The 20,893-nt window shown below is 34.6% G+C and overlaps 1 protein-coding gene across 1 annotated transcript; it reads right to left on the bottom strand.

Moving 5' to 3' along the window:
- Nucleotides 1-1,275: 1,275 nt before the first annotated feature.
- Nucleotides 1,276-20,578, bottom strand: LOC145576486 (RING-H2 finger protein ATL38-like). Its single transcript, XM_081634244.1, has 3 exons — nt 19,956-20,578; nt 19,467-19,564; nt 1,276-2,241 (listed from the first exon to the last, which is right to left on the bottom strand). The coding sequence occupies exons 1-3, from the start codon at nt 20,121-20,123 to the stop codon at nt 1,836-1,838; spliced, it is 672 nt and encodes a 223-aa protein (XP_081490370.1). The 5' UTR covers nt 20,124-20,578; the 3' UTR covers nt 1,276-1,835.
- Between the last annotated feature and the right edge of the window lie 315 nt (nt 20,579-20,893).

The following is a 20,893-nucleotide window of genomic DNA, read 5'->3' as shown; positions in this document are numbered from 1 at the left end:
ACTTCCTCATCACTAGCCCTAACAAACAAGAGGCTATCATCCGCAAAAAATAAGTGAGAAATAGGAGCAACCCTCCTACCAATTTTAATCCCATGGATGAGACCTCTATTTTCTGCATCCCTCAACAAAGTCGATAAACCCTCTGCACGCATGATGAAAAGGAAAGGAGAGAGCGGGTCACCCTGACGGAGCCCTCTACTTGGCTTAAAGTTTCTTGATGGTTGCCCATTAACAAGAACATCAAAGGAGGCAAAATTCACACATCTCATAACCATACTCACAAAAGTATCCGGCAATCCCAATTTTGTCATCATTTTCTCCAAGAAGACCCACTCAACCCTATCATATGCTTTGCTCATATCAAGCTTAAGCCCAAGAAAAGCCCTTTGCTCATATCAAGCGTAAGCCCAAGAAAAGCCTTTTTCCCTTTCTTCTTTTTCTGGAGATAGTGGGAACATTCATATGCAACCAGTATATTATCTTTGATCAATCTTTCAGGAACAAACTTACTTTGAGATTCATGAATAATGAACGGGAGAACTTTTTTTAGTCTAGTTGCTAGGACTTTTGTGACAAATTTATACAACACATTACACAAACTAATAGGCCTATAATCAACAAGAGACTCATAAATTTTTTTTTAGGAATTAAAACAATGTGAGTCTGATTTATAGCGCCTACATTGCCATTATTGTTCAAAATATTCAAGACTTTCCCAATTACATCATTACCAACAGCATCCCAAAATTTTTGGAAAAAAATTGCAGACATACCGTCAGGACCCGGTGCCTTTGTGGGATGCATCTGAAATAACGCAGTACGGACTTTAAAAACTATTCACACACTACTCTGCACAAATTATTATTAAAACAAAAGGGAAAATGTCTTCAAATAAAACATTGTTAGATTTGTCTTGTATTTTTAGGGTTTAATTTTACTTTGTTACGTGTAAGGTGGCACCAACAAATTAGGGCCAACCAGATAAATGTCTTCTATACAATTAAGCTTCTTGTTGTACTCTGTGAAGTCCTCTGGGATTAATGTATGTTTTTGCCAATGTGAAAAATTAAAATAAATAAATGAATAAAGGGCTTGTAAGTTAAGCGAAATTACCATAATAAATCGAATATCTTGTCTGCTGGATCAGCCTTCACAATGCATGAAAATTAATGTCCACCCCATAGTTTATGTAGAAGAAAAGCAGCATTCTTAATAAAAGCGGAGATTGTAAAAGAAGGTTTGTACAGATTTTGCAACATTTCGACAGCCTGAGTAGTGTACAGCAAAACAGAGTCATTAGCCTCGTGTAAGGCATGGCAGATTCAAGAGATTCGCAATTTCCATCTATGCACATATCTATACATTTTTGCTATGTACACCATTGTTACTTCTACATCCTATTTGTCAATCGGAACTATAAACTGAACACACTCAGCACAATGATGAAAACCGATGGCACCTAAACTTGTACTAGAATTGCTACTCTCGAACAAGGAAACTAATGGAATTGTCACTGATGCTGTGCTAAGAGCATACATGCTACGTGGTCATAGACAGACGTGATATCCAAATACAGTACTGCCACTTAGCCGAACCTGTGGACATCAAATATCAGAAGGTGCTTGCTAACAGGTCTTTGCAGTGCTTGGCAATCATCAATCCTCCCATACGCTTGAACTGAATCGACAGAGAAGATATGTACAAAGCTATAGCCCATAAGAGGAGAAAAACCAGCTTCAAAGACTCCAAAAAAATTAAGCAATGTACTTGGTTGGCAACACTTTCACATTGATAACATGGAAGCCCTAAAGGATGCTGGAGAATTAGACCAACAGCTATGCAAATGATGGGCTCTCTATATGCTTGTCGGTGGAATCTTTTATAATACCATTTTCTTCAGCTAACTGCGTGTTACCTCTTGTTGTTTCGATTCCAACATGTGACAACAGCTGGTCCTCTTGAATAGGATCTGTTCTATGAATTTCAGGAGTCGTTGATAAATATCTACAATGACGTGGGCTTATAGCTTGTAAACTAGTGTCAAGATGAGATCTAGAACTTGACATTAACTGCATGGATCGTTTCTTCTCACTAGTCTCACGCAATGAAATCCGGCAAACTGGGCAGGTGCAATGCTGCAGCAGCCATATATCTATGCACTTTATATGGAAGTAATGGCCACAGTAAGGGAGTATACGCAATACATCTTCTTTGTGATATTCAGCCAAGCAAATCGAGCACCTACAAGTATAAATAGTCAAGTTAGTTCCATAAACGAGTGAAGTGACCAAGGCCAGAAAGATATTAGGTAAATATCCACCACTTAATCTAGTAAGATTTGAAATCAATCAAATCAGAACAGAATACAGGCGTGAAGGAAAATTCAATGACGAATAAATCATGTACCATTGATAGTTAATACAATGGGTACACCTAGAATATGAAATATACTTGGAAGCTGCGTAAGAACACATATTTAACAAGTTTATATATATATGACACCTTGATAACAGTATCATACATCATCCTCCACATAGTTCTAACAAGGGTTTGCCCCAGTTGGGGTTAGAAAAAGGTCAGTGTATTACGCAGGTAAAAGAGGCATGAACTAATAAATTATACGAGTAGTAAAACTTTAATTTCAATTTTAGAAATGGATGCATCTATTACTTGAGGCCCTGGTCATAATTTCAAACGAGAGTTCAGTGGAAGCCCTATGATATTTTACGCCTAGGTTATCATATTTCATCCACACATTCACAGTAATTATCTCTGAAACAATCAGTATTCCATCTTCAGGGGCATACTAATGGAACTAAAACTTCAACCATTCCAATTTCTAGATTCCTCGTCATTCACTTTTAACTTCAATAATCATTAGTTCCTCTTTTCTGTTTATTAGCAATCAGTTTCTTTCATCTTCCATAATCATGAGTTCCTCTCTCTCTCTCTCTCTCTCTCTCTCTGCACACACACAGTGACACAGCTATTCTAAAGAAAATACGATAAACCTTAGGAGACATTTACAGTAGACTGTAAATCTGTGATTCATTGGTATACTCTGCACTTTCACTTGCAACAGCTTTAATATTTCATACTTGCCTAATTTTTCTATTGATCCCTCAATCGGACTTCATTACTAGAGTTGCATAGCAACTTTAGTTATTCTTAGCTTGTAACAATTACTTCATAAAATTCAATTGAATTTTATAGGTTCAGAAAATATTTTCCAATATAAATCATTGGAAGAATCAGTTGCCACTGATATGTAAAGTGGCAAATTCCATGTGGAGTAGTTTTGAAGCCATTACTAAGACAATCAATTATGATATTGTGGGACAGAAGAACAATTGTCAACAACCTAGTACATTCCAAAGGTTTGGCAACAAACTGATTAAATAAAAAAGTCAACAAATGCTAGTAAATGCTTGATATGGGATTAATGGGAAGCTCCCTGGCACCCAAGACTCCCAAAAGTAACCCATCACCATATAAAGAAAAGTGTTGGGTGAGTTGGACTCTGTATAACTATAAATAACACGTGCGGTTTATAAAAGGTTCTACAAATACAGAATTTGAAAGAGAGAGAGAGAGGAAAAAAAAAAAAAAGGAATACAAATCGAAAACAACAATCCAATTCCAAATCTAAAGTTGGCAAACAGTTTCACAATCAATTTGTAATTCTCTATCCTTCGGATGCATCCCTCTTCTTCTAGTTTTCAGAAATTCGGTAATTTTCGGATGCATCCCTCTGGATTTGTTATGGTTTTGGAGGTGTTGTTGAGTGGAAAATCTAAATTGGACACCATCTCACTTTATTCTAGTTAACATATTGATCTATGATGTGAATTTTAGAATATCTCCCCATTTTTATTTTACACATTACCAAAAAAACCAAAAAAATGTAAAAATAAAAATTTTAACATAACAAAATATAAATTAAACAAAATAATGAAGAAAAATTGACTATAAGAATAATATCAATCAATCAAAACCTTAATCCCATAAGTGGGGCAGGCTACATCAATCAAAGTGATTATTCCATATAGTTATCCACAAAAATCTTCCTCCTCCAAGAATAAAAAAAATGTCACTTTTATAATATTAAATTGTAAAAGTTATAAAAAGGAATTATTATACAGGCCTTGTTTGACAATTGGCTGTTGGCTGTTGGCTGGTTTGATTGGCTCATTTGATTAGCTGTTTGTATTAGCTTTTTTGTTGGCTGTTTGACTTTTTATTAGTATAAAAACATGTTTGGTAAAATTGGCAGTTGGATGTTACAAGTAACTAAGGTAGCGAAAAGCCAAAAGCTATTCCAAGTAGCTTTTTCATTTTGGCTTAAAAGCCAGCTTTTCAGCTGGCTCAAAAAGCCATTTACCAAACACAAATTTTGGATGTTTGACCAAATGAAAAAGCCAAAATCCAATTAAAAAGCCAATAAAAAGTCATTTACCAAACAAGCCCACAATCTTACAGAAATAGAGATTCCAAGAGGGGTGGAGCGAGTGTTCGAATATCATATTAAAATGCATTCTCTTTTACATGATAATAAACTGTTTTCCAAAAAATAATATCAAAATTTATAAAAAAAAGCTGATATTATACACACCCTTCAAACTTTTATGTCCTATTCAATAAATTATTTTTGATACATAATTTAAGAAAAATATTGAAAAAGGTTAGCGAGTGTTAGATAAAGTAGGATAAGTAAGAAAGAAAATGTATAAAGGTGGGTGGTAAAAAGTTGAATGAAGTAAGAAAGAATGTGCGGAAATGTGTAATCATTCTGGGGTAAAAGGGGTAGGTAGGTAGAACAAAAAAAACTAACATAAAAGGAAAGTAGGTAGGTAGAACAAAAAATAATGGAGGTAGTACTTAATAAATGACAATAAACGTTAAAATATTTTTATATAAAGTAATTATACTATTATTTAAAAATGACACTAGATTTTCAAAAGATGATATCAAACATCTAAAAACTAAAAAGGAACCTGAAAAACTTATATTAAACCCTAAAAATGTGAAATAAAAAATCAAGCATTTTAAGTGGTTCCATTTGTTTATGTTATGCTTCTAATTAGTTATAATTAGTAGGTTGTTAGTTTCCTTAAATTTGGTATCGTTAGTCAAGTTCGTATTTATTTAATCATAAGCATGTATTCAATTTATTATAAGTAGATTAAGTGGTGGGAGTGTGGGACACTAACTTAGCCACTTACTCCATATTTAGTTTCAGGATGATTTAGTAATGTTAACAACTTATATAGTTAGTTGTTACTTTGTCTTTTCATGTGAATAGTCATGCAGTGATATTTTCGAATTGCATCCTTTTGCTTTCTTATCCCTAACAAAATTTGTATCAAGACATTCAATCTTGTGAGCCTTTAAAGGGAAAAAAATAGCATATGTTTATCTTCCATCGTTTATCCAATGGCATCAAACAACTTTGGATTTCCTTTCCCATACTCAAATGAGAGAACTTTCACTCATGGGCTATCAAAATGAAATCATATACTTTAAAGCCTTGAGCCTATGGGAAGGAATTGTGAGCAATGTACCCCCAACTCCTTTAACACAAGATCCATGTGCACCCCAAAAAATAAAGCATGATGAAGTAGAAGCAGCTATAGCAAAGCCACTTTTGTGTCTACTGATAGGGGTTGTGAAACTCCTAAAAAGGTAGGGGAGAAATTGAAGGGGTTCGAGGGAAACGATCAAACTAGATTAATGCAAATCTTAAATCTCAAGAGGGAAAGATATTGCGAGTGAAAAGAATTGAAGGTGTCAAAGAGTAAAAAAATTTACTAGCCAAAGAGCGGTGGGCCGATGGATATGAGTTTATTATTTTTACTCTCCCGAAAGGTACAAATCAAAAAACTCCTCCTTTAAGACAAAAAGGACCGAGCAAAGTTAACATGTGCGAGTTGATCAGTCTACTTCATGTTATGGATCAAAGAAATTCGTGGGAAATGAAGATGGTTAAAAGGTGAAAAGTGCACTATAAGACAAGTCCTTGTATCGAAAGGGGAAAGGAAAGACCCCAACCATTGTCTCAAGGATGGTCACGAGGAAAAAGATTGTTAGCACAAAGGTAAGCCGAAATGCTTTAAATGTCATAAATTTGGCCGCTTGGCAATATATTGTTGGTTCCAAAATGATGAGCATGTATTTATGTCATCATGTAATGAATAGAAGTTCTTAATAATGAAGTTATGCTTCAAATTAATCATAACTAGTGGGTAGTTAATTTCCTTATTTTTAGAATCATTAAGCATGTGTTCAATAGTGAGAAGTGGATAAAAGTAGGGGACACTAACTTAGCCACTTACTCCATGTTTCTTGCATTAGTTGCTTAGTTTTAACATGATTTGATTTTCTTGGAAGCTTATAATTCCTTATCAATCGATGTGAATGAGAATGCAGTGAATTTCCTTTAATAGATTTATGCCTATTGCATACTTATTTTCAGCAAAATTGTCATTTAAAACAAAACTAGACATCAAACGATGATATCAGACATCAATAAAGAAAAACTCAAAAAAAGACATCAAAGTATAAACATCATTTTTATGACGTCCAAAATCTTGTATTAAATGTCATTGCATCTAAATTCCAAAATTGATATGTTCATAAATTCACACAAAATCTCAAATTGTCTTAAGTGTAATTAACCAATACTAAATAAAAGTTATTAAACAGGTGAGCTCCAAACAAACATTAGAGAAATGCATGTATTTCATTTCACATTATGAGGTACCTAGGCCACCCATAGTTGTCGACATCCAACTTTGACTTTATAATTTTCTCAAAGTGAAATCAATAAATAATAGTACAATTACAGCAATCTTATAATACTGAAGTAATGTTATACTTCCCCCGTTCTAGACAATTATACCCTCTAAAATATTTATTTATGGGAAATTCCCAACGGTAATCCTCTGCTTTTTTAATTTCTCAATGGTAACTTCCAATTTTCAAAATTATCAAATATAACCCCAAATTAATAATTAATCATTAAATGTGACATTAGTGGGTTAAAAAAAATTAAATTACAATATTTTCCGTTAAGTTGTGGGTGAATGAGTTATTTTGCTAACCATGGTTAAAAATTAAATTAGCATATACGTAGTACTACTACTATACGGAGTATTGATTTACTGCTAGTGCCGCCGACCAATTTCCTGCTATAGACATTCTTCTCTTCGTCAAAAAACTAGCAAATTCTCCATTCAAGCTTCAGATGTTTTGGGCTTCAGATTACAAGTGCGTGCATTCTCTCAATTTTGGGTTAAAGTGTCAAAAATTTTGGTAGAATTCTAGGTTGGGTTTGTATAATTTGTGTCAATTTTGCTGAAAATTTATTTGTTTAAATATATAGAAATTAGTGGGTGGATTATGACAATAGAAATTGACGGAATTGTGAGAAAATTCTTGTAAGTAGCTATTAGTTTTTATTTATAATAAATTTGTGATCTTACCTGGAATTTGATAACTTGTTGGACCCAATTGAAGAACTAACGACATGTTGTTAATCAATTTACATTGCCTAGCCAACTAGTGTAGCGTCATTGACTAATTGCACTAGAAGACGAGGCTAGATAATATCAGTAAACTTTGACATAAAACAAAAGGTAGTGAATGGCAAATACAATTGAATAGAAAAGGAAAAAATGTGTTGGCATATGTATGTAGTCTCTGATTGATATGTGTAGTCTTATATACAAAATAGTCATATGTTTGGAGTAATCAACGGACAAATGGCAAACTAACTTGTACAAGTATATATTGAATGGACAAATGGCAAGCTAACTAATACAAGTATATATATGATGCAACAGAAGCCAATTAAGCTAACAACTAACAAGTAGATTACAAAAGATTTCTACTTTTTATGTTGCTACTTTAATATATTGGTTTTCATTCTACTACAATGGATTGCTACTTTGCTAAAATATTTATTGGGTTTTATTCTTCGTTTCTACAGATAATTTAGCCTAAAATATGGGTGATAATGTAGTTTTGAGGTTTCAATACTCCGGTAAAGACACTGACATCGTTGTGCAAGATGTTCAGAAGGTCAATTTGGTAGACCTTATTATTGAGTATTGGGAAATAGCTGAGCGAGAACAAACCCCAATGCCTAAGCATCCTGAGTTTACATACATTCACAAAATGAAACATGTTGAGCTCAAAAATGACATGGGGCTAATGAAGATGTTTGTTGACTTGCCTGTGAGGGATTTGATTTACATATGGGTGGGGGAGCTTCAAAAATCAACTCCAATTGTTGAAATTGCACAATCACTTAAAGCTTCAAGAAGAATGAATGTCACTGAAAGTAGTGATCATATTCAACCTCAGCCCACTCTAGACCAAACTAATGAACCTTGCCTCACCAAAAACCAAGAAACTGAAACTTTAAAGCAAGTCGAGGTTACATTTGACATGGCTCCTCCTCACTCTCCTATTAACATAAATGAGTTGATTGTTGATAACATGGAACAACATTGAGATCACTGTAGTTGAGCCTAATAGAGGGAGAGGGAGAGGAAATGGAAAAGTAAGGGGTGGGGGCAGGGGAAAAGGAAGAGGAAGAGTGACTAGCACACCAATTGTTGAACCCATACCCGACCCTACTCAAGCAGTTCAGATAAGTAGAAGTCCTAGAAACCACCCTCAATCTCAACCACATATTATACCATCTCCGAATTTACCATCCCAAACAAGTAGTGCATTTGAGGTGGGAGAGTCATCAAAATATGTTAAATTTTCACCGTTGCTGAAGAAGAGAATTCCTAGAACTACAGCAAAGAGGAGGGGCTTAATCACTACCACTGATGTGGGGAGAGGGAGTGTTGAACAAGGTAACAATAGAAGGCATGTTGCTTTTGACTTGATAGCTAGCCTTGACAGAGATGCACTTGGACTTGGATAATATTGAAATATACTCTCCTAGTGGACTTAATGACAATGACAATGAGAGTGCTCTATCAGATGATGATGACGAAGGTGAGGGACAAGATGATAAGCTAATTCCCATGATTCATGATAACTTTGACCCATATGAAGGCCCTTTGGGGAAGATGACTGTGATGACTTGGATAATTATCTCCAAAGGCTCTATAAAAATGGTGAGTTTTACAAAGAAGAGGACTTTGGTGAAATTGTTGTTAAACCATGGCAACTTTACACAGACAAAGAACACCTCAGAGACGTAAGGAATTATTGCATTCAAAATGGATTCTCTGTGATTGTAGAGAAGGCCAGCAACTTTACGTACACTGTGAGGTGTGGTGATGAGAGGTGTCTTTGGAGATTGCATGCATCAAGACTTGTTGATGGTGTGACATGGGCTATTAAGTCAATTCAAGGATCTGAACACACTTGCATGGGCTTAAAAACTAGGAACCCGATGGTGACAACAAAATGGGCCTGCAAAGTGTTGTTAGAAGACATTAGGGGTTAACAATGACATTCCAGCCAAGGCCCTTAACGAGCTTCTATGGTCAGGGTTCAGATGGCACAAAGTTTGCTTCACAGAATGGCATTAACTGAGATTCATGGGGGGCATGACGTTTCATATAGTTACTTACCAAAGTATTGTGAAGTTGTAAAAGAAACTAATCCAAATTCATTAGCTAACTGTGCTTGGAACCCCCCAAATCACCCTGAAAAGCCTCTTGCATTTACTAATATCTTCATATGCTTTAAGGCTACATTGGATGGGTTGTTTGCTTGATGTAGGGGCCTAATTGGTGTTGATGGAACATTCTTGAAAGGTAACTATGGAGGTGTGTTGCTCTCAGCTGTGGCACTCGATGGGAATAATGAGATGTTTCCTGTGGCTTGGGCTATAATGTCAGGAGAAGATGAGGAAACATGAAAATTTTTTGTGTGGCACTTGAAAAAAGCTCTACATCAAAGTGATAGAGGTGATGATTGGTGTATAATTTCTGATAGACACAAGGTAATATTATATACTCCATTAATTAAATTCTATTAATGAAAATTGTTTATAACTACTTGCTTTCGTACCACTAACTTGTTTTATTATTTGATTTTTTTTTTTAAAAAAAAAAGGCCATTGAAAAGGCTTGTGCAGAATTATGGCCAAAAGTTGGAAGAAGGTATTGTTGTAAGCATCTAAGTGTTAATTGGAAGAAACCCTTCTCAGGACCAAAGATGTTGCAACTATTCTGGTTAGCTTGTGGTGCATATTCAGAATCACCTTCAAAAAGGCAATGAAACAAATTGAGAAGGTTAAACCTGCTGCAAGAATTTGGTTGGCCAATTTAGGTGACCAAGAGAGATGGACAAAACATAAATTCAATCCAACACTAAAATGTGATGTTAACAAGACAAATTTTGTTGAAAGCTTCAATGTCACTCTTGGGATTGACAGGTGTAGACCTGTTCTAACATTAATTGAAGGTAAATAATAGTGAAACCATGTATATGTTATTAAAAATTGTAAATTTATTAAACTACTGTTGACTTGATGTTATTGGACTTAAAATTGTATGTTTTTGTTTTTGAATTTTGAATAGGTATAAGGAGGGTCACTATGGTTAGGCTGGCTACAAGAAGAGAAATGTGTGAAAAATGGGATAGGTGTGACGTATGTCCAAGCATTGTTAAGAGGGTTCAAGAACTTGTAGGGCATACTTATCAACTCAAGGGGAGTATGAAATTGTGGATGGGAAGTCATCTCTTTCGGGGAGTCTTAACAACCACACATGCCTTTGCAATGCTTGGCAATTGACCGGAATACCATGCAAGCATGGCATGAGGGCCATATTACATGCAGGTTTGGAACCCTTAAGATTTGTGCACGAGTGGTACTCTGTAAAGAGATATAAGATGGCATATGCTAATGGTATAAAATTAGTGCCGGATAGAGAGCAGTGGCCTCAAACCGATGTGCTAGTCATTGAACCTCCGTGATGAAAAGAGGAGTTGGAAGACCAGTGAAAAATAGAAAAAGAGGTGAGGAAGAGCAGAGAAAAGGGAAAAGATCTAAGACTTTACGGTGTGGTAACTGTGGTGATTTTGGCCACAATATTTTGACTTGTAAGAGAGCCCCAACACAAAAGCAGAAAAAGGCACAAAGCAAGAAGAAGAATGCAATGTAGAGCATTGTTGATTGTTGTAGTTAACTGTCTCATTCAATAAGAACATTAGTTTTCATTATACTATTGCGTTAGTTTCCGCCAGTTTATTATTGGACTACTTTTGTGTTTAAGCTTGAATCTCAGTTTTAGGTTTAGCTTTAATCTTAATTTAAGTAGTTTAATTTAAATTATTTATTTAAGTGGACCCGACATTTTATATATCATCATTTACATTTTTTTTACTGTTTATTATTATCATGTCTTACATCATATTCTACTTCATACTATTTTTAAGTTGGAGTACTATTTTTTAATATACTAATGCAAAATGTATATAAAAAATATGGGGAAGCAGGTTTTCCGCATACTCACATAGTACTCCAACTTGATTGAAATTTTAAATATACTACAGTATTTTTATTTGCCTTTTAGAGTCCTATTGCTAGTTGCTAGTAGCCGCCACTTTTTCTTTCATCTCATGGAGACAAAGCATAATCAATTATCATGGAAGTAAGACAGTTTCTGGTTAGTTGGTCAATTATCATGGAGGAAATTAGATTAACTATAATAATTAAACAAGGTTAGGACTATTTAACAGAAAAAGGTTCATTAAACATGCATTTAACCTACTAATGTCACATTTAATGATTAAAAGTTAATTTGGGGTTATATTTGATAATTTTGAAAATTGGAAGTTACCATTGAGAAATTAAAAAAGTAGAGGGTTAGCGTTGGGAATTTCCCTTTATTTATTTATTTTTCCTTGTTAATGTTAATTGCATTTTTTTTAACTTTTAAGAATATTATGATGATGTTTATATCCCTACAAAATATTGTTTACTTTCTATCATTAATACTACCAAATACTAAAGTTGTAACATAATGTCAAACCCAAAAAAACTCTCCAGACATGGCTAGCTAGCCGCCCTAGTTATACTAAATGGATGATGAAATTGAAAGATCTAAGGGGAAAAAAAACCTTTAACAATAAAATTAGCATGATTAGTCTTTAGCAAGTTTTTCACATGATTATCATTATTCCTTTTTTATCTTCTTACTTTCTGTTTTGGTATATTCTATTTTGATCTTCTTATTTTTATATTATTCTTTTTATGGTAAAGAAAATCTCCACTTTTATCACTCCTTACCCGCCCACATGGTCCACATAAAATTATTTCATAATACCAAGTTTCTATAGAACTTTCTACCCACCTTTCACTTACTACTTCATTTTATATGAAAAGTAAGTAAGAAAATAATAAATTATTTTTTAAAAAAAGAGGGAATAATAGTTACAAACTAGATAATCCCTAAGCGATGCTAGACTTATAATAACCAATATGAGAAATATGACAACCTATTCACTAAATATGAAGGAGCAATTTTTTATATTTATTCATAATAGCATTGAGAAAATTTATTTTGAAGTCCAATGTATAATACTTCAATGTATAGTCTATAACATTGAAAAAAAAAATTATTTTGGAAGGAGAAACAATACTACATAAAAGGGAAATTCTCACCGGTAACACCCAACTTCTGTTTTTTCTCAATGGTAGAATGTAAAATTTTGGATTATTATTGGTAATCACTAATTAGTAGTACTAATTTACCGGTAACATTAATGAAACTTTTACCTAAGTCCTTAACCATGGTTACCATATTAAGTGGGAAATTAGCTGCAAAATGACTTAATTGCCCCTATTTATTTCCCTTAACCACTTATGTCTAATCAAATAACTTCAAGGCTTCATTTTCCTCTTCATTCCTTATTCGAACTTCACCAGAGATATTCGATCAATTTTCACGGCAAAAACGCTACACAAATTTCTAGGGTTTGCAATCAATTTCTGGGATTACATAAGGAGCGATTGTCATCGGGTTTTTTTGGGGATTCACTGCCACGCTGGGTTATTGAAGCAAAATTCTCATCGGCAAGTTCAATTTCGTGGAAAATTGGTTCGACATTTGTGGCACTATCTTTCGAGTATGCTGAATTTGGTGTAATTCTCGACCCTGAATTTCTTAAACTTACGATCTTTCTGGTGATTCGAAGCCATGTAAGTCTTTATTTGTGTTGATTTTTATTATGCTCTGTTATTTCGAAAATTTGGGCAAAAGTAGAATATTGCTGAATATTTGTTATAAAAGCTGAGTGATAATTAGGTTCTGGTGTTATGCTCATAAAGACATGTACATTCCTTCAACTCAAAAATAACATGATCATGATATAACAAGTATCGCTAAATTTTTATTCTAAAAGTTGAGAGTTGAGTGAATCCTTCCCCAGAGCAACCACAACCACAATAACACACAAGTAATAACATGATCATGATAAGCTCATATAGATATGTACTCCGTACTATTTAACTGATTTTGTGAGTTTTTTTGGTCAAAATAAGGCAAGTTAAATAAGATGAAATGCATATGAATAAATGATTACAGTCATTGTGCTAGTGTTTTTATAAACAAATTGATGGCACCCCACTTTTATGAACAAATTATCATTATAAGATAAAATGCATAAGATCAGAATTACACAGACAACTTACATAGCCACCATTATTCGATGTTTGTGAAGGCCGAACATTTTTTTTTACAATAAGATGGTGTTGGTTGAATTACCAAACAATATGTTCAAGCAAGCACATCTGATTTGAAAGCACGAGAATAACAATGGTAGCAACAACGTATTGGGATGCTATTCACATTATTTAAACGTAGTCGGTTTAATTGGGATGCTATTTTTTAATGTGATTGGTTTAATTGTCATGCAATTTTTGTTGTTATTGGTGTTGGTTGGTTTTGTTTGTGTTATATGTGCAGAATGGATGATAATAAAGTATTACAATTTCAGTACATGGGTAAGGATGTTACTGTTTTAGTTGATGATACTGATAGGGCTAATTTGATTGATTTGGTCATAAAGTATTAGGAAAAAGCTAAAGAAAACAATGTCCCAACACCCACATATCCCACTTTTAAATACGTGTTTAAAATGAAGCATGTTGATCTCAACTAATAGTGACTTGGTGAGCATGTGGGCTAAATTACCAGATAAAAAGGATATTTACATATGGGTTGGTGAAATTGATGAGCCTACTGAGGTGGTGCAGGCTACTAGGTCACTCATTTTAGGTAAAAAACCCATTGAACCCTTTCACCAACAGATTGCTAATACATTCAGACCTAAACTAACCCCTAGGAGAAGACAGCCAACTGTGGAAAGTAGAGTAGATAAAGAAGAGGATGCCATAGTAGTTAGTAGAGAAGAATTTGAGTCATGTTCATACTATTGGAGCTCATAAACCACCTGTTGTTGTACCTGTACCTCAGATTGATTATTATCATGAAGATTATGGGTCATGCCTTGCTATAGAGGAAACTTCGGGCCGATGTTGTCAATTCACCAATCAAAACAAATGGGGCTAATGAGAGAGGGAGAGGAAGAGAAAGGGGGAGAGGGAGAGGTAGAGGTTAAGGGAGAGAGAGGGGAAGAGTAACTGGAGTAGAGAATGATATTGGAAATGGAGGAAATGTGAGAGGGAGGGGTAGAGGTAATGGGAGAGGTAGAGGGAACGGGAGAGGAAGAGGGAGAAATGCCCTGGAGACTTGGTTGAACATTTCCCCGAGCAAGCAGTTAAAGTGACCATTCCCGTTAAATGAATTGACAGAAGATCCAACACACCCCCAACCCTCCACACAGTCTATAGTGGCTCCATTGCAGAACCTAGGACAGTTTAGTCCTAGTAACCATCAACAAACAGGTTCATTTGAAACAAACACGGTCTTCTAGGGCATCATTTGTGAAGAAAAGAGTGCCTAGAACTACAGCTAAGAGAAAAGGGATTGTGGTTATTGTGAGTGCAAGTGCCAACTCACCAGGTACATGAGAGTGACGACCCTATTACTGACTCTGGTGTTCGGAGTACAATAAGGAGCTTGTCAAGGAGTTTGTCCCTTAGTGTAGAAGAGCCAACTCACCAGGTCACTTTGCATGATGGTGAAGATGATCAGGTTTACCCCAAGTGAGAGTAACTCAAACACAAATGAAAGTGTTGATACAGAAAATGGTTTGTGTGAGGATAAATGTGGAATCATGATTGAAGATCACTTTGATGATTATGATGACTATCAGTTTCATAATGAGAAGGATGAAGATAATTACTTTGCTAGGCTATACAACAATGGAGAGGTTTATGAAGAGAAGGAATTTAGCAAAATTGTATTGAAACCATGGCATTTATTCCTAGACAAACAACACTTAAGGGATGTTGCTAGGGACTACTGCATTCGGTGTGGTTTTTCGGTGATTGTTAATTATCCTAACAATCAAAGGTATCTAGTGAGATGCTCAGATGATGCATTTGTATTGCCGGATGGTACTACATGGGCCATCAAACTGATTGAGAACCCTGAACACACATGCCAAGGCTTAGAAATGAAGAATGACATGGTTAATGTGAAATGGGCAATGAGGGTGTTAATGGATGACATTAGAGCAAATAATGACATCCCTGCAAAGGCTTTAAATGAGTTGTTGTGGCAGAGATATGATGTACTAGAGCACCTTGTACAGAGCTAGAACAAAGGCTCTACAAGAGATCCATGGTGGCCATGATGAATCATACACCAGCCTACTGTGATGTTATAAAAGCCTTGAACCCTAATTCACTAGCATTTTGTGCATGGAATCCTAAGAACCACCCAGAAAAGCCACTTGCATTCTCAAGCATATCCATTTCTTTTAGGGCTGCATTGGATGGATTGATTGCTGGATGTAGGAGCTTGATAGGTGTAGATGGAGCACATTTAAAGGGAAACTATGGTGGGGTTTTGCTATCTGGAGTGGCTTTGGATGCAAATAATGAAATATTTCCTATAGCTTGGGCAATTGTCTCCGGAGAGGATGCTGAAACTTGGAAGTTCTTCATATGGCACTTGAAGAATGCTTTGAAAGATAGTGGCCAGGGGGGATGAGTGGTGTATCATCTCTGAGAGGCAAAAGGTTAGTAATGTTTACTCTAATGTTTCAAATGGTGTTATCTATTCAACTCAACTGTACATGTAACTTAACTAATGTGTTTTTCACATACCAGGGTTGATGTTGCAATCACTGATTTGTGGCCTAAAGTTAGTAGGAGATATTGCTGCAAACATCTCCTCAAGAACTTCAAAGGCACCTTCCCATGTCTGTTGATGTTTTCTATCTTCTGGAAAGCATGTGGGGCTTACAACCCTTTCACTTTTAGAAAGGCTACAGAAGCCTTACAAAAGGCACACCCTGCAACACTGGTATGGTTTTCAAAGGTTGGACCCAATCAACTTGGTCTAAGCATGCCTTTAATCCTGTTATAAAGTGTGATTTGAACAAATCAAACTTTGTTGAGAGCTTTAATGCAACATTGGGGGTGGACAGATGTAGGCATGTCTTGACTTTACTTGAAGGTATACAATCATTAATTTGCAAACCTAAGTTTATCTGTGATAACCCCAACACACTAACACACTGACCATAATTCATTATTGTTGTTTAGGAGTAAGAAGAGTGACAATGGTAAGGATGGCCACATGAAGACAAGTGTGAGAACTGGAATGATGACATATGTCCAAATATAATGAAGAGACTTCAAGTTATAAGCCAAGAGTCAAGATCATGAAAGTGCTTGCTATCAGGAGAAGTTGAGTATGAAATTCTTGATGGAAAATCAGTTCTTGCTGTGAACCTCAATGACAAGACCCTGTGTGTGTAATAATGGCAACTAATTGGTTCGCCTTGTAAGCATGCCATGAGGGCCATGAGGGCCATATTGCACTCTAATGATGATCCAAAAAAATACATCAATGAATGGTATTCAATTAGAAGATCTATGCTAACAACATCAAGTCTATCCCTGAGAGAGTAACCATCCACACCTAGCCCACCAAAAATGAAAAGGGGAATTGGAAGGCCAACCAGAAATAGAAGAAGGGAAGAGGGAGAGCAGGCTAAGGGAAAGAGATCAAAGACTGTCAAATGCAGCAAATGTCAGTGTTTTGGACATAATGCACAAACATGACACGGAGGGTTAACTAGAAAAGAAAGGATAGCAATAGCAAGTGCAACAACAGTCATCAACAAGAGAAAACAACCAAAAAAGGGGGTGTCTTTATCCCAACGTGACCCCACTACAGCTTCATCAACATCAAAGAGGGCTAAGAAAGGTGTTTCATCATCTGAACCGCCTTAGTGTTAAGGAATTAGTTCTATTTGCGGGTTTTTTTTCTGACAAATATTTGCTATTATTTAACTAAGTTAATATTGTTGAATCTTTTGAGTACTTTCTTAAATGGATTATGAGTTTTGGATTACATTGCAATGGTTTAAAATTTTTGACAATGATTATGTTATATCTGATGTTAGTTTGGAATACTACTTTTTTTTAAGGTTTGAAATAAATTGACTTGAATTCCGAGCTTCTTATGTGACTTCATAGTTTAACATTCCTTCCTATTGACTTATTTACATCTTTTGTGTTGATAATGCTAGCTGGTGGTAGCATACTTCTTTGGAGGGAGGTCCGTACTTCACCTTCTGTAAGGATGACAACTGATTGGAAAACTGTGCAACTGTTTTCAATACCACCAGTTATATATCTGATTCATAACAATGTTCAGTTTGCCACTCTCACATATGTGGATACATCCACTTACCAGATCATGAGCAATCTCAAGATTGTTACGACTGGGATACTGTTTAGGTGCTTCCGATCCACTGTTTTCAAAACTTCTTGATTCACATCCTCTTATCTTTTAAATTTTTGATTTAATTTGTAGTAGACTCATGTTTAAATATATGTTGGAATTTAATTCTGAAGATTTTTTGTCATGTAGATTATTTTTAATGAAAAAGTTGACAAACTTGCAATGGATGGCAATAATTCCAAACCCGTATGCTCCTTTTTTCCAAGTGCACTTCTGAAATTATTTTTTATGAAGATGCGTGTTAATACCTACTGGAGAGAGTTATCAAGATTAATGATGGTTAATGATGGTTATCAAGATTAATGATGGTTTTCTACCAAACTACCAAGGGCATGGGACATGCTTTATGCCTATAGTAATTTAATTAACAATTCAACACAACTTTCGTTGTGGATTATGGAGCTCCTAGATGAGTCAAAGGTAGATACTAATGGTCAATCAAAGGTCCGAATCCCAAAATCTACAATTTTGTTTAGCCATGGAAGTATTAAGAGAAATTGAGAAGAAGAAGAACAAGGAATACGATTAGAATTGGAGGTTTAGGGTTTAATAAAGGGGTAATTGATTAAGGAGGGAAAGCAGCATATAACTTTGGAGGGAAGTGATTTTTTAGAAGGGTAGGTTTGTAATTGTGTTATTAGTAAACCATGGTTAGTCAATAATTAGGTAAAAGTTTATTAATATTACCAATAAATTAGTATTACTAATTGGTGATTACCAATGATAATCCAAAATTTTGCAGTCTACCGTTGAGAAAAAATAAAAGTTGGGTGTTACCGGTGAGAATATCCCTAAATAAAATAAACCATTTTTATCCACTTTATTGAAGTTCAATGTATAATATTATAATAAAAAAAAAAAATAAAAAAAAATAAAAAAAAAAAAATCAATATACAATAGCTGAACAATTTCCTAAAATATAGGCAAAGGACAAAAGAAATAAAAAGACTTCCTAAATTGAATTGCTTGAGGTAAATCTAAGGAGAAGAAAAAAGAAATAGGTTTGACAAGATATTAAAATGTAAGCAGTTATTGCTTTAGTATAGGTATATATAGCAAATTAGCAATAAAACAATAAAACCTAGTGCCAAAGAATCTATTAAAAACTCATAAAGCTAATTTGCAATGTTAACAATATTGCCTATCCTTTTTGCTCAACTCTGATTCAAATAAGATGACCAATTAAATTGGTTGACCAGTCTGATTAAATCAGATTAGATTCAAAACATAATAATTGGGATATGAAACCTGTGATATCCGGTATTGATGCATTGCTCACCCCACTTATCAAACAAACTGAGTATATAGCAAGAGTGTTTGGAAATGGGGCACTAGTCTAATAGTCTAAAGAGGTATATAATGTTTCAAATTCCTAAATCGGTCACCAGTAAAACCACAGGAATTAGCAAACACAAAGGAAAGTTTGTACTCATATCACTATAAAGAACCCTTGTTTCTATAGGATATACAAATGATGGAAATCTAATTGCAAGAGAACCTAATGGTAAACCTTCATGATGTCATCAATTTCCAAAATTTAAACATAAAAAAACAAGCAAAAATATCCAGATACAGACAAAAAAAAAATCATAAAATTAAAGAGCTTACTGTCCACTTTCAGCCGAGGAAAAATAAGCATCACCGTACTTTTTCGCCGGGAAATTGGCAACAATCGGAGGGTCAACACCGTGCACCCCCCGCTCCAACTGCAACAAAAATTGATGTTTATTCATCTGTCTGAAAATTTTTTTTATAATTTTCATCTAATTAATCAAGCAAATTGAACAAATTATTCCAATCATCAATCAAATATTTTAAACAAAGTCATAAGCTTAAACATTTTCAACCCAAAAGCGTACTATAAACCAATCATGACCTAAAATTCATTTACCTAAAACAGTAAGTAAAAAAAATACACAATGATTGAAAAAGCAAGACTCCTTTTGAATGAAAGAAAGACATACTCATGCCAAAATCCAATATCTAGTCAACTTCAGACGCGAGGATGTTACTCGAAATCCGACACTTCAAATCAATGAATTAATGATTAATATACATATCAAAACAAAAAAAGGAGGGAAAAAGATGTTTGCTTACAGTACTGAGATTAGATCTAGACGACGCAAAATGGCGACGGAAATTTCGACGAGAAGCGCGTAATTGAATCCGAGCACAGATGAGTCTAGTACAAATGAACACTATGAACAAAGTGCTAACTACAAATCCAATCACTGTCATAACCAAATTTGTTTTTGCAGATGCCATTTTTTTATTCTTCAAATTGATTCTATTTTCCAGCTCAAAATTCTCTACCACGAAGAAGAATTTTGGTCAGTTCTCCATTTTTATCAATTGCGATTGCTCAAAACCCTAATTAAGAAAAGGGGTGCTAGATTTCTGCCGCAGAATTCATCGGTAAAATTGTGGATGAAATTAGCACAAAAAATGGGATCGTCAAATTAAACAAACAAGCAAGAAATTCGAAGAATTGTGATGATACTAAATCAAAATCAAAGGGGAAGAATTTTAGAGGTTGAACAAAGTGGAAGTTGTGTTGAGTAGAGAGTAGAGTTGACGAAATGAGGAAACATTATTAAGTTGTCAATTGTAAGCTTAGCAACGGTTTCTACTACTTAGGCTTGCGCATAAACAAACACAATTGTGAATTGGAGAGTAGTTTATGACTTAGGATTATGATTGAATTTTGGGAATTTCTAAGGGTTAACCATGTGCAATTGACTTTTCGCGTATTAAATTCAGGCATAATTTTGCAATAGCTTAATATATCAGATATTTTGTATTTTAATCTTATCTTATATGGGATGTATTGGCCTTGTTTGGCAGTTGATTGTTGGCTTCTCTTGACCGGTCTTAGGCCCTGTTTACTTCACCTTAAAAAAATAATGTTCAGTAAAAATAATTTCATTTCAGCAAAAATAAATTCAGTTCAGTAAAAATAATTTCAGTAAACTTAAAGAAGAAATATAATAGAAAATTAATAAAAATAACTTCAGTTCAGTAAAAATAGTTTAAGT

The sequence above is a fragment of the Chenopodium album genome, chromosome 13 (assembly GCF_948465745.1).
Source record: "Chenopodium album chromosome 13, dcCheAlbu1.1, whole genome shotgun sequence".
NCBI lineage: Eukaryota > Viridiplantae > Streptophyta > Magnoliopsida > Caryophyllales > Amaranthaceae > Chenopodium > Chenopodium album.
The sequence above is the reverse complement of the archived record's forward strand: the minus strand, read 5'-3'. Positions and strand labels throughout refer to the sequence as shown.

Excerpts from the sequence above, each read along its gene's own strand:
- LOC145576486 (XM_081634244.1), bottom strand. The coding sequence starts at position 20,123 with ATGGCATCTGCAAAAACAAATTTGGTTATGACAGTGATTGGATTTGTA. Across the intron at positions 19,565-19,955 it reads CTAGATCTAATCTCAGTACT|TTGGAGCGGGGGGTGCACGG; the intron begins GTAAGCAAACAT and ends TTTTTGTTGCAG. Across the intron at positions 2,242-19,466 it reads TCCTCGGCTGAAAGTGGACA|GTGCTCGATTTGCTTGGCTG; the intron begins GTAAGCTCTTTA and ends TTATACTTGTAG.